Raw genomic sequence first — 13634 nt, 5'->3', positions numbered from 1 at the left:
GTTATGGATTGTAGGTGATTGGAAACTCCGTATTTCTGCATCTTTTACTGGCTAAAGAAAGAAAGAGAAAAAAAAAAAACAAACCTGTAAAAGCAGTGTCTCTCTTCCCAATGATTTGAGAACCAGTCAGATTCATGATCTGGAGAAATGTGATCCAGTTTTCCTGCTGATTGCACAGTTTTTTCTTTCTAGCGTAATTGTCATGGACAAGAAGACAAAAATAGTTCTTTCCTTACTTTTATTCCTTCTTTCTGCTCTTACATCCGTGACAAACCGTATACTGAACCAGGATTTTAAAATGCCAATGGTGACATTTATCATTGGCTTTTATCATGTGTCTCGATGAGTGATAGATACTGTACCTGTGGGAGTTTAATGTAGGGGTTTTCTTGGTTTACTGAATGCGAGGAACTTTGAAGATTATTCAGGTCAGCCAGGAACTTAATCAACATGATTTTCTGGTTTTCTCTTCATATGGACTGACATGTACCATTTTGCCCTATTTAGTCCATACTTTCTTTTTTATTGGATTGCAGGGAAGCATAAATGGTATCTGTTTACATTCCTTACTGATTCAGCTTGAAAATATGACCAAGTATGGTTTGAGTAGTCTATAAAAGGAGATGGTAGTTTCTGGCTCTCAGACATATAAAGGTGTTCCTGGAAGCTCAAAACCCAAAGTGCAAATCAGTTAGCCTTCTGGATGATTTTGAAACCTCAAATCCTTTGAAATAGTTGGCAACATGCCTATTGCATATTTACAGTTACACAACTCTTCCCCTCTGAGACTTTTAAAAGTTCCTCCTTCCTTTTTATCTTCAAGTCCCCTGGCAGCATCAAAACAGCTTTTCTCCCTCTCTTCTCTCTCCAGCCCTTCCCTTTCCAACTCTCACTCTCCTTGGTATGGTACATTGTTCTTTGGAAACGGGTTGTTTTGAGTTCACACTTTATTTTCCTGCTGTTTTTCTGGGAAGGTGGATGTGACACAAAAGATACGGGAGCAGCTTATAGGAAATGGGTTTGTTTGGGGAAACAATAAAAGAGTAACAGCCTGCATACCTCTCTTTTTTGTATATTTGAAGGTATACTGTAGAGTATATGGAGATATTTTTGGGGTCATTCTTCATTACAGTCAAAAAAAAAAAGGAAGTAAATTCAGATCTTTTCCTTTAGATAGCCTAAGCTTTCTTCTAAACAGCTCCATTTCTTATAGTAATGCTTATTAGACGCCTCGTTTTATTAGTGAGGTATAAAGGAAAGCATCTTGATATTTCCTCTTGCTGTACTGAATGTGTAGTTCAGTGTTCTGCATTTTATATTGTTTTCACTGGAGTTGACTTTCTTAGTTTACTTCTCATTAGTGGCAGCAGGTGGTCTTTTCAGTTTTTTTGGAGCTAATGTTGGTATCATAGAAAACTAAAGTCAATATAAGAACTGAATGGCAATTGTTTTAGTATGAGGAACAGTGCTAGCGATTGCTAACTTAGAAAAGATGCTGCTACAGGGAAAAAATATGCAATATTTTTTCTTGTTGCCAAATCAGATATTGCTACATACATTTTCCTTTTCTTCTTCACACGTACAATTTAAAATATCCCATAACCTGTTTCTTCTGCGTGCCTGATGGGGCAGAAAACATCATCATGGAGACATGAGTGAAGTTAGAGGTTACCCATATGTGATAGCAATCCTTAAAAAAAATAAAAATAAAAAAAGAGAGAGAGAGAGAGAGAGAGAGAAAGGAAGAAAAAGAAAAAAGGAAAAGAAAAAAGGAAAAGGAAAAGGAAAAGGAAAAGGAAAAGGAAAAGGAAAAGGAAAAGGAAAAGGAAAAGGAAAAGGAAAAGGAAAAGGAAAAGGAAAAGGAAAAGGAAAAGGAAAAGGAAAAGGAAAAGATTTTTTTGAAAATAATTATTAAATGTTCTACTTTTGTATTGGCAATTTTCTTTATAATCAAATTACTTAAGAGCCATAATGACTTCAATTAACCATACCAGTCTCCTTGAGTGAACTCATAGTTCTTAAGCTAAAATGACAATATCCTACTTTATACTGTTTCAGCAAAGCAGGTTGAATATGCTTAAATCTAAGCACATGCTTAACTTTGTCATTATTTTGCTAAGTACTTTCCTGTGTTAGTCTTTGCAAGTGTAGAAGTGTCTTAATACTGTGACATTCAACCCCATATTAATTTCATTAGTCATGTTTTGTGGCAAATGACTAAAATAACATGCACTGAATTATGAACCAATATATTCATTATAAACAATTATAGGAAGGTATGTTAGGCTATACTCTATAAAGGTTATCATGACGGGAAGCCATATTTTATATACTCACTGGGCATACTTGAAAAGTTCATTCTGAATTTAGAAAGATTACCCATCTGGGCAATACTCCATATGCTATTAAAATGGGGAGTACAATGAGTACTATGAGAGGCATAGAAATGTGTATATTCACCACATACACAGAAGATCCAGGATAAAATGTGGCTGTGGAAAAGGAAGGGAAGCTAATGTAAGCAAAGGACTTCTCTGTTACAGTGCAGAAGTGGAGAAAACTCTTGATATAGTAACTTCTTAAAAAGTGATAGCAATTCGCATTTAAATTTCATTTATCTAGTGGGGAAAAGTCAGTCAAAAATATTATATCCAAATGTATCAAATACATTTGGAAGTAAATGAAAGCATTATTATAAGTAAAGGTCACTTAAATGGTATTTTTTTGCAGAAGCTATCAAGCAGGGAAATTACTTCAGTAGACGCTGAATGTGAGGACTGTTCTCTAAATAAGAAGGTCAGAATTTCAAATGTGTATGAAAGGGAACACAGGGGAGCATCTGAAACCTTCACAGGGTAAAGCAGCAGGTGAGAGGGCCCTCAGCTGCAGGGGTCCTTGAGCTTCAGCAATAGCCATCAAGGGCACTGGTGAACAGTCCCTCCTGCCTCTCTCCAGGCTGGTCACTGTGTCTGGCTGCTGATCTGAGAGCTCTGGCCAGATTTAACTGATGTTATGCCCAGTGGACACCCTTTTGATTTCTCTCAGGTGTTTTGTTGTTGTTGTTGTTTTCTGTTTGTTTGTTTGTTTGTTTGTTTGAGACAGCTTATGTTATACTGGGAGTTACTGGCAATTTTTCTAACCATAAAGTGAGTGACTTGCTCACTGTGCATGCAAGTACACACATGCGCATGTGGATGAGCAAAGTACAAAAGTGGACTGTGGGAAAGGGATGGGTCGCCTGCAACATTGGTGTTCAGCTCATGGCCCTCATCCAAGTGTTATTTCCCCAGTGTCACCAGGCATTCACAAAAAACAAAGGTTTGTCAGAAAGGAAACTAATTTGGATGCCCTTTTCAGTTTTGTCCCTACTGTTTAATTCATTCATCAGTACCTTATTTGTGAGGTATTTCTCATCACTTTCCTGGTGAGTTGTCTGTGGTATGCAATACACCTTCAAGAAAAGTATTTTAAATCCTAGATGATGATGATGATGATGATGATGATGATGATGATGATGATGATGATTCATAGACTGAGGATGGAATTATCTAATAATTGTATACAGAAGCTTTTGTTTGTATATATAATGGGCATATATAATTATACATACAAATATATCAACCCACCACAGTTAATAAATATTAAACTTAGTATAAATGCAGTATATAATTTTGTAGTTTTGGCTAAGAGGTAGGAAAAAGAGCTGCAAATACTACCATCTTGTCATAACACCAGAGAGATATTTGAATAAGGCAGAAAAAAAAAAAAAAAAGTAAAAAATGGTATTTTTATTCTAAGAGTTTTCTGAATAAAGTTGCTAAAACCAGAGTACCAGGGCAGTTACTGTGTTTAAGCAACGCCTTTAGTTCAGACACATGACTGTCTCTGATGGACACACAGTAATTCTTCAAGATATTAATCCAAAATTCATACTATGAGGGCTGCCTGTGATGCCAAAGGTACAAATAGGAAACACAGAAAACGTAGGACAGGTTGTCTGGAATGGAATTGGTGTCTTGTTTTATGTAGATATTTTGGCCCAAGACTCTTCTCCTTTATCATTCTGGTCTGTTGACAAATGGTCATAGCAGGTGTCGCATGCAACACTTCCCACTGGATTTTTGGGCCATTTCACAAATTTGCCACCTGTTTTGCCAAAAAACTTGTTGCATTAAAGATTGATGAGAAAGACAAAACAAAACAAAACAAAACAAAACAAAACAGATGTTTATGGTTGCTTTTTTGTTTGTTTTGTTTTAACGAAGCAGAAGTTTGCCTGCTTCTTCACATCAAGAAAGTCTACCAGAAAACCAGAGTAGAAGCAATAGGCTAAACACAGTACTGAGGCAGAAATGAAAACGAGATTTATATGTAAGTTTTCACAGATTTATAGCTACTTTGGAGCCTTAGAAGTTAACAACCAAGCTTAAGGAGGAAAAAACGTAAAGTTTTCAGAGTTCATAATTGACAATACTATCAAGATGAAAAAGGAGAAAAGTCTATTGTATTGGCTGAAAAAAACATAGTTATTCAAACCTCAGTGTTAAAGCTCTTTGCAAGGATGGAAGTGCTAAAAAAAGCATACAAAGCTGCAATTTTTTAAATGTGTGAATACAGTATACAATCTGCAGGATACAATTGTGTTTTTAGCACTGATGAATTAAGGTTCACATAATCATTGAGAAATACATTGAGGAATAGGTTGCTCAGAAAGTAATGCCTCCATGGAAACTATAGTAGATATAAAGAACACAGTAACGCTGTTTAATACAGCAAATTCTCAGCTGCAAACCAAATAGTTGTTGCCATTAGTCATGCATTTTCACTAGCAATGAGCAAGAGCTTGTATGCTGCTCTCATAAGAATCTGCACCAGTGGAGGTGACCCACTCTTTCACAGCTGCTATGATGGTGTTGCAAGGAAAATGTTGCCCACACGGTCCATTTTTCATTGTCCCAAACAAGGGGAAGCCAGAAAGTGCCAAGTCTATGTGCCATGTGGTAAGTGTGCTAGGACAGTCCAGCCAAGACTAGCCACATGCTCTACTGTCTTCAAACAGGTTTATGGGGCCTGGTGTTACTGTGTTGCAAGAGAAAAGTTTCTTCTTCTCCAACCTAACTCGAAGTTTGAGCCTTCAGCGTAGTCAGTGTCACAGTGCAGTGGTCAGAATTGATGGTTTGTCCAGGTTCCAGAAATCCAGGAGGATCACCTTTTTCTCATCCCAAAAGACAGTGCACATCACTTTAATCACTGAGGTCTGTATCTTGAGCTTGTTCTTTGTAGGCAACTTTTCATGTCACCGCTCCAAGGGCTATCATTTTGACTTCAGCTCATAGTGATGACGTGACATTTTTTCACTGGTAATGATGTGAATCAGAATTCTATCACTTTCAGCCTATTACTTTACAAATATTGATTCAATACATCCTGACAAACTTACATACAGTGTTTCTGCTCCTGTGTGAGTATTCATAGTAGTCACCTAGTCACCTGGTGCAAACTTTGTGATATTCCGACATTGCCATCATCATCTCCAATTCACCGAAGCTGACATTCAGCTCCATACACAGTTCTCTGGTCATAATCCGCTGATTCATGCTGATGAGCTGATTGAAACACTCTTCATTTCCTTGTGTGACAGCTGTTCATGGCCATCTGGAACATGGTTATGTTTTTCACATTGCCATCACTGCTGCTGAAATGCACCACTCAGTACACACATCCACTGTTTGATATCCACATATGTTCAATAACCATGCTGGTGCCTAGGATGCACATAGGCCGCTGGAATAAGAAAGGAATGAGCATTTTCTTTTTTGTCTGAAATATTTCAGGTCTGATATGTGAACCCTTTTGTATGGGGAGTAATTTTTGTACTCTGACCACTGTTCAGCAGTTGTTTTTGCATAGAGAATGTGTTTGTCCTTGTAGCAACAGAATACAAAGTCATGGATCTCAAACCACCAAAGAGTTCTGACAGCATTAACGTGGGACTAAACCATTTGCAAGCTGCAGCACCATGTTCTTGAACATCAAAATTATCAATCTAGTACCATTCAAGTTCTGCAATATCGTTCTGCAGAGGAATAAAAAGAACTGCTGTACTTGCTGTATAGCATCAGATGGTTTGCTTCATTCCCTAAGCTTTTTGATACTATCTTGTGAATTTTGAAGTCAGCTTTCACTTAGAGGCCTGGTGCTGCTCTTCACTGTGAGGACTGGTGTTGCTTCCTCAAGACTGACCCTGCCGGGATGTTGGTTTGAAGGCACTCAGATGTTGTATGTGCACTAAACTAGGTGCAGAGTGGAGACTTTCATCACTGTATTTGAACAAGCCCCCTGCTCTGCTTTGATGGTATAGTATCCAGGGTGTGTATGAAATGTATGTATGACTTGTATGAAATAGCTTCCTGTTTCCATTTATTTACTCTTCTTTTGTGGTTAAACTATGTATTTGCTCTTTACTTTCAGATTAAAATGGAAGGTAAAATAATTGATAGTGAAATGGCAACTCTTTAAATGAGATGCTTATAGATTATTCCTGATCTCTGAAGGGTAATGATTCATCAACTCTACTTGGTATGTTAATTTTTCCATAAGGGGTGTAGGGATGTACCAAATATGGCATTGAGCTTCACATGAGGAAGATGTGTCTTCTAAAGCAAGACAATTTTTTGTCATTTTTAAAAGAGCTTTCCCACCAGCAGTAGTGGAGCAGTAATTCTTTCTTGTTTTATGAATCACTTGGAGACCTGGATGTGAATGGTTTGTGCTACAAATATTGCCCAATGAAGAAAGCTGATGGCAAAAATAGAGTTTGCTGATATTTAGGAATGACAATCTGTATATTCAAAAACATGAGAAAGCACTACACTCTACATTTGAGTTTATAACATCTCAAAATTTGTTCATTAATACAAAAAGCATTAAACTTTTGGGCTTAGCCATGATGGCTTTGTTCACATTGTTAGTTCTAGTGAAGCCAGGAGAATGATTTACACAAAGAAGGCTGCACAATCACTCCTTACACATCTGTGTAAGATTTATTTCCCAGAAATAAATCTAGCCTGCAAGTTCATATCATCATTTTGATGAATGCTTGCTTATTCTTTTTTTTCAAGTGGGAATGCAGCAGTGTCTTTCCTTTGCTTCCAAACATTCTTTATATTTGTCTCATTGAGAGGTGAAGATACCAGATAGTGGCAGCACCTAGCCTGTGTTTGGATTACTCCAAACTATCCAAGAGCTCATTGCAAATAAGTGGAGGATGTTAACTGAGCTGCAATAAGATTCTGATGGGTGGAGGTGAGGACAACATCTGTCTTTCTTATCTTGTACTTGCCAAGGCTTTCTGTTGTTCCTGAACTCTCTCATGAATATAATATGTGGATTTTTGTCTGATCTAATGAATCCAAGACTTAGAGATTTAGAAGGAAAACATATTCCAGATGTGTGCTGCAATTTCTGACTCAGGTGACTGCATTTTAAGTAGTAACCTTTTCCAGTATGTTCCACACACCATATTGAATATCTCTCAAAGCCAGTTCTTAGGCAAACACTCAAAACAGAGCGGTAAGAGCATCAAGATTAATAAGCTATAGCAAGACTAAAACATCAATCATTTGTCTTTTGTTTCACTGATTATTGCTTGATGCAATGAATCAGAGGCTCAAACAATTGACCTTGAAGCAAGGCTGCAAATTTATTCTAGGTGCCCTTTAGCAGTTCAGCCACAACTTGCTTTATCATGCAGTGATGCCTGTTTCAGACATGAGTGAAGTGCAGTGAAGTTTCAGGCTGGATGATCGCCCACTGCTCTGCAAGATTCTGGTGTCCAGCTTCCCATGTGATATCTATTCCAAGATGGAAATGACATTCCTCGCCTGTTTGAAATTAGGCTTTCACTCCAGATAAACAGCCTCCTAGAGCATCAGAAGACGTAGTCTGTGGTAGAACAGAAGAATAGCAAGCAAGATTAGTGAATGTCTGAGCAAGCTGGTGTAGTTTGGAGTGATTATGCCAAGGTGCATACCATGTGCTGTCTTGCACACTTTCACTTGTTCTCTTTTTCAGTTATGATTGTGTTACAATTCATTTTAATGACAAATATTATCAAGTATACAAAGAATACAGAGTGCAACCAGGCATGGAAACACTTAATAATGTTAATTACATGATCTTAATCAAAACAGTCTTTCTTTAGAAAATACAGGTCCTTCCAAATGTAAATGTTTAGCAGAAACTTGATTGGAATTTTCTGGGAAAGTGGTGAAGCTAATCATTTCAATAACACTGAAGCATCTTCTTCTGATAAATATTTTGATAAACCTTCCCACACTGATCATTTCTTTCAATTGTACAATTAGTATATGAGAAGTATCTGTAACAAGAGCTTTGTATTTACAATTTTATATTAGAGTGTTTTAACATCTGCAAAGCACACATCTATACCTTAGAATCCATCCTTTCAATAAACTTTTTGGTGAAAGTTTTCATATAACAGCTTTTCATCTAATTTAAAATGAAATTCCAATATCAGTCAGAATTCTTCACTGATGGGAGAATTCATTTTTTTCTGACCAGCTGTGGATATCCAACAAGCACAAGGAAACAGCCTGTGTCTGAGAGAGCTGTGACTTTGTTTACACGTGCATGACCATGAAATCAGATTAGAGAAAGTAGAAGTTGCTTCTATTAATGAGGAGAAATATTACAAAATCAGTGTAAAAACAAAGAAACAAAAAAAAACCTATAAATGTGCACAGGCATACTGAAGATCTAAAGTTCTTGATTGCAGCATTACTGCAAGTCCCTCACAGTCAGGGCAAACAGTTGCATTTTGGAGCATGGGAGAGATGGCTACACAAGGAGGAAATGCCTTTTTACTATCTGCAGCATCTCTCAGTGGACAAAGTGGTTGGCTTTATATTTGTGACTCATCGAGCATCATCCTCTAACTGTGCAGTACTGTGCAGCCCAAGATCCTGCCGTTTTGTGGCCAGTATTCTCAATCATAGTGGCGTGCTTTGATTTCAACAGTGCTCAGCAGTAAGTTCTTGATTTCCAATGTCCTTAAAGCATTTTTTTGAGCAGCCAAGTTACTTGATAGATTTTTGCATAGGCATTGAGCATAGAAATGATCTAGTATTCTAATAATACTAATAGGGATCGACTGAATATTCTTAGATAGTCATACATATATGCACACATACAGTGGCTGTGCTTCATGGAGATATGACTGCCATACAATGAATGCAAATGTTCATTTCTAAAATGAAAGCATACTTTATAGCATGAAGGTACAGAAATGTTTTTCATGCACAAGCAGGCATGTTTCCTAGTGAGAATTAACTTGAGAAAAAGCACTGCCATGTTAGAATGTGCTTCAAATTCTGTTTAAAATCTTGCAGTATTTTTTCCACTGTAACTCTTATCGTGAGCAGATAAACTTCATTATCTCCTTTGCACACCTCATTATCTCCTTTAACCATTCCTTAATTTTGATCAAACTCTAGGAAAAAATATATATATATCTTTGCCCTTAGCTCCTGACATTGTGTATAAAGAACAATCAGTTTGCATATACTTCTCTTGATGGGAACTACTTCAATCACGTTTCCTGTAACTTCGTGCTTTTAGGCCAAGTAATCTTGTATTTGATTAAGTAAACACCTTTGTCCTAATGACTTCATGCCTACTTTAAAGGCGTTGCTCTACCTATTGTTTTATAGATTTGTCAGTCTGTTATTTTTTTTTTTTTTTTACTTATCTGTAAGTCAAAACTAAATAAAGATATTTTGTTCTTTTATCATTTATGTAGTCTGGCAGAGAAGGTTTTGTATAATACAAGGGATTAAAAAAAAAGTCTTAGTGAAGGAGCAGACTTTCACGTTCTGCTGGTGTCATGAGAGGAAGTATTTGGAGAAAGAAAGATGAAGCAAAGAAAATCTGTGTCCAGTATTGACTTCAGATAGCATTAGAAGTGGTTCTACTTCACAGACTTCCATGGAAGTCCTCCCCACCTGCAACTACAAGCAATCTGTGTGGATTTCTTCATATCACATTACCCCAGAAGCTGATTACTAGAGGTGAAAGACAAGACTACCTTTCTGAGATGTCATGAGATTAATGACATCTGCCCCATCCAGTAGTGAAATTATTCCCATAAAGGTGCAGAACTTGGCAAGATCGAAAAGAGCTTTATCATGAATCTGTTTTGTAACTGTTTTGCTTTATCCCACTTACTGCTTGATGTTGCCAAACTGTTCCAGTAACAGTATTAGTTATGAATGAGAAAAAAAAAAAAGAGATTAACATGCAAATGTTTAATGAAGAGCATTTACTAGAAATAAATTGGCATCCATATATAAAACTCCTTCACCAAAAATAGTATTATTGTCTTTATTTATCTATGTTTATATATATCTACGTTTATTTATGTCCAGATTATGCAGCTGTTCTTCATGATGATAAAGGCTGACAAGTTGATATTTGATCCAGGCATTAGCATTTAGGATTACAGCAGAAAGTGCATTTCTAGGTCCCTGTATTTAAGAATGAAATATCCATTCTGCCTTTTATCATCCATTTGGTACACTAGTTTGCTGCTAGAGTCTTCATTTTTTGGCTTATCTAGGGTTAAGACTTGAAGGCTTTAATTAGTAAAGAGAAATGAAGGATGGACCAGATGAAATGATGCATATCAGGAGCAGCTGAATTTTATTTTTTATCTGTTTTTTTGGAATATGGAATTATGTCAGTTGTCATACATTCTTATATAGTTGAGAAGTGTTTCATGATGCTATTTCTATGCTTTGCCCCAGTATGTGAGGTTATATAAGGTTTTATTAACCTGTAATTTTCAGCATCACTGTGTCTTGCAAGATCGGTGAATTCAGAAATTCCTAGGCCAGACATCTTCACTTTTTAAAATCACTAGGAGGTAAGAAGTCAGCAGTTAACAATCTTCAATGCACAGCTCCAATCCATGCGTTGCAGAAAACTTCTCTCTGTGTATAGGGATGTGCAAGGACCACATATGTCACCCCATTGCTCTTGCTGGTAAATTTACAGGGCTTGACTGCATTTGCATGAGAGGTCAGTAGGCATGATCATCTGCATCCTGGCTGACAGGAGGAGCAGCAGAACTGATGCTAAATACAGTTACTATGCTTCCCACAGTGAAATATCTATCTCAATGTGCAAGAAGAGCAGAAAGATAGTTAAGGAGGAAGTAAGGCTAATTCTAATTTAGACCATACTCTCTAGCTATGCAAAACACTTCAGCATTATGCAAAAGCTCAGTTGACCAAGACAGCCTTCTTTAATGTGCACAAGGGAGAGGTATTACCTGTCCTAGTGTCCTTCAAGACTGCCAGCAAAGATCAGAGAGAACTTGAAGAAAAACATCAGAAATTCTCACTATCATAGGAAATGCAATAAGGAGATGTCACATAGTAACAAACCCAATGGCACCCAAAGTTGGCAGAAACTCAGTTATTCCTACAGGGCCTTTACAGAGCAGTCATCATACCCTAAGTGATAGCTAAAAGGATGGAGTACAGAGTACTGTTAAATCAGAGCACAACTCTATTTGGCTTTTGAAATTGAAATTCACTTCATATATAGCAAGACATTTTTCCCTGAAGTGTTACGTCTGAGTCCTTTTCCTGGCTTCATTTATGTTTGTCTGGTTTTTTTGACAGTTTTTTAGATATTCACATAATCCTTACTAATTGGGTTCATACTTTTGATGTTCACTGTCCTCAGGAAGTTAAACTGTGTGCACTTTCCTTTTTTTGTGCAATATAACATGTATCCTTACAACAGACAATATTTAGAGTCACCAGTAATGTCAATAAATAGCAACACCATATGCTTTAGTTTACACTTGTAACTATCCTAAGTATTCCTAAATTTACTCACATTGGATGGCCTCAGGTCAAACAGGAACAAGAATAAAATTGCTTCATTTCACTTGTGTGGTAATGGTAAGAAATGTATCTATTATACAATGTTTGATGCCTACTATTTTAAAATACCTTTTAGTATGTAGTATACAGAGTGGAATCATATCCTATATTTGCAATCTGTACCTGCTTTCTCCTGTATAATTCACACCCAGCTGTGTCTTGGCATCCCATCCAGGTAGGAATTGGCCTCAGTCCCAGAGGAAGGAAGAGGAGCTCCCTATGAGTCAGCAAGTCTCATATTCTGGCCATGTTGTGCTGATGTCAGCTGGCACCCACAATTAGATCTGGCCCTCCACATCCATATCTGAGATGTGAAGGGCCAGAGCTATTTTCCCTGCTCTCTCTATCCCACCTCCCTGTTGCTATTCCAAAGCATTTAGAGGAGTATGTATGTGCCTCTCCTCTGCTGTTAGCAGAAGGTGTCAGGTATGAGGCATGTTGTCCTTCCCTGATGTGTGCCTGGCACCGTGAATCCTCACATCTGCCAGCAGCAAGGGCTCACCTAAAAAATAACAGTTTCCAGGCAAAAAAAAAAAAAAAAAAGTTACTCATAAGGTAAATGAACATTACTTTTTTTGATAGGTAGTATCTGCTCTGAAATGCTGACACACTGACTTCTCTTGTCTGCAGGAAGCATTATCAGTGGTGAGTGAAGACCAGTCCTTGTTTGAGTGCGCCTACGGATCACCCCACCTTGCGAAGACAGAGATGACGGCCTCCTCCTCCAGTGAATATGGGCAGACATCAAAGATGAGCCCGCGCGTTCCCCAGCAGGACTGGTTATCACAGCCCCCAGCCAGAGTCACCATCAAGATGGAGTGTAACCCAAACCAGGTTAATGGGTCAAGGTAATAATTACAGTGTTACCATTACTGATGTACTTTTTTATTATAGAATGATTTAGGTTGGAAGGAACCTTTTACATGGATCATCTAGTTCCAACCTCCTACTATTGGCAGGTACACCTCCCTCTAGACCTTTCAAACAGCAGCTTAGCAACTTCATCTCCCAGTTCCCTCAGAACCTGTGGATGGACCTCATTGAGTCCTATGGACATGTACACCTTCAGATTCTTTATATGGTCTCAATCCTGATCTTCACTTACAGCAGGCAGATCTTCTTTCTCCAGGTTCTTACCTTTGCTTTCTGAAGCTTGGACAGTATGGCTAGAGCCGTTGTCAGTGAAAACTGAGGCAGAGAGCCTGCTCTTGTGAGCTTGGACAATACCTTTCTGTGTTCCCTCTGACTGGATAATTTAGGATATGAACTTACACTGTACTCTAGGTGTGTCTCACTCCAATTTATAGGAAGGAGATGAGGTTCTTTTAATATCTGTGTACCCGGTGTGAGATTAAGAAACAACGGTTCATATGTTGTTCCATCCAGTTTATTACTAAAACCTAATCAGGGAGACGGGGAAGGGAAGGAGGGCGATAGAAAAGATAGAAAAGAAGCAGGAGTTGCGTAAAGCGGGGATAGTCACCAGCAGGATCCAGCAGCGGTTCTGTTGCACGGTGTTTGAAGGTCCCAGGCAGACGCAGCAGGGGGACGGGGAGCAGCAGCGTGGCCGGCTTTGAGCAGCAGGCAGGTAGACAAGGAAGTTGAGGAGCCAATTCTTGAAGCTGCAGCAGCGCTCAGGCAGCAGGCACAGGAGAGTTCGAC

At 38.1% G+C, this 13634-nt stretch overlaps 1 protein-coding gene across 7 annotated transcripts in view; it reads left to right on the top strand.

Moving 5' to 3' along the window:
• The window catches only part of ERG (ETS transcription factor ERG), a 147197-nt gene that overhangs the window by 99846 nt on the left and 33717 nt on the right, over positions 1–13634 (top strand). For all 7 annotated transcript variants that reach the window (XM_048933844.1, XM_048933847.1, XM_048933845.1 and 4 more), the window contains one exon: positions 12603–12820. In XM_048933844.1, the coding sequence (XP_048789801.1) occupies positions 12603–12820 (218 nt within the window). The remainder of the gene's footprint in view (positions 1–12602; positions 12821–13634) is intronic.

This window comes from Lagopus muta, chromosome 1 (assembly GCF_023343835.1).
Source record: "Lagopus muta isolate bLagMut1 chromosome 1, bLagMut1 primary, whole genome shotgun sequence".
Lineage (NCBI taxonomy): Eukaryota > Metazoa > Chordata > Aves > Galliformes > Phasianidae > Lagopus > Lagopus muta.
The sequence above is the reverse complement of the archived record's forward strand: the minus strand, read 5'-3'. Positions and strand labels throughout refer to the sequence as shown.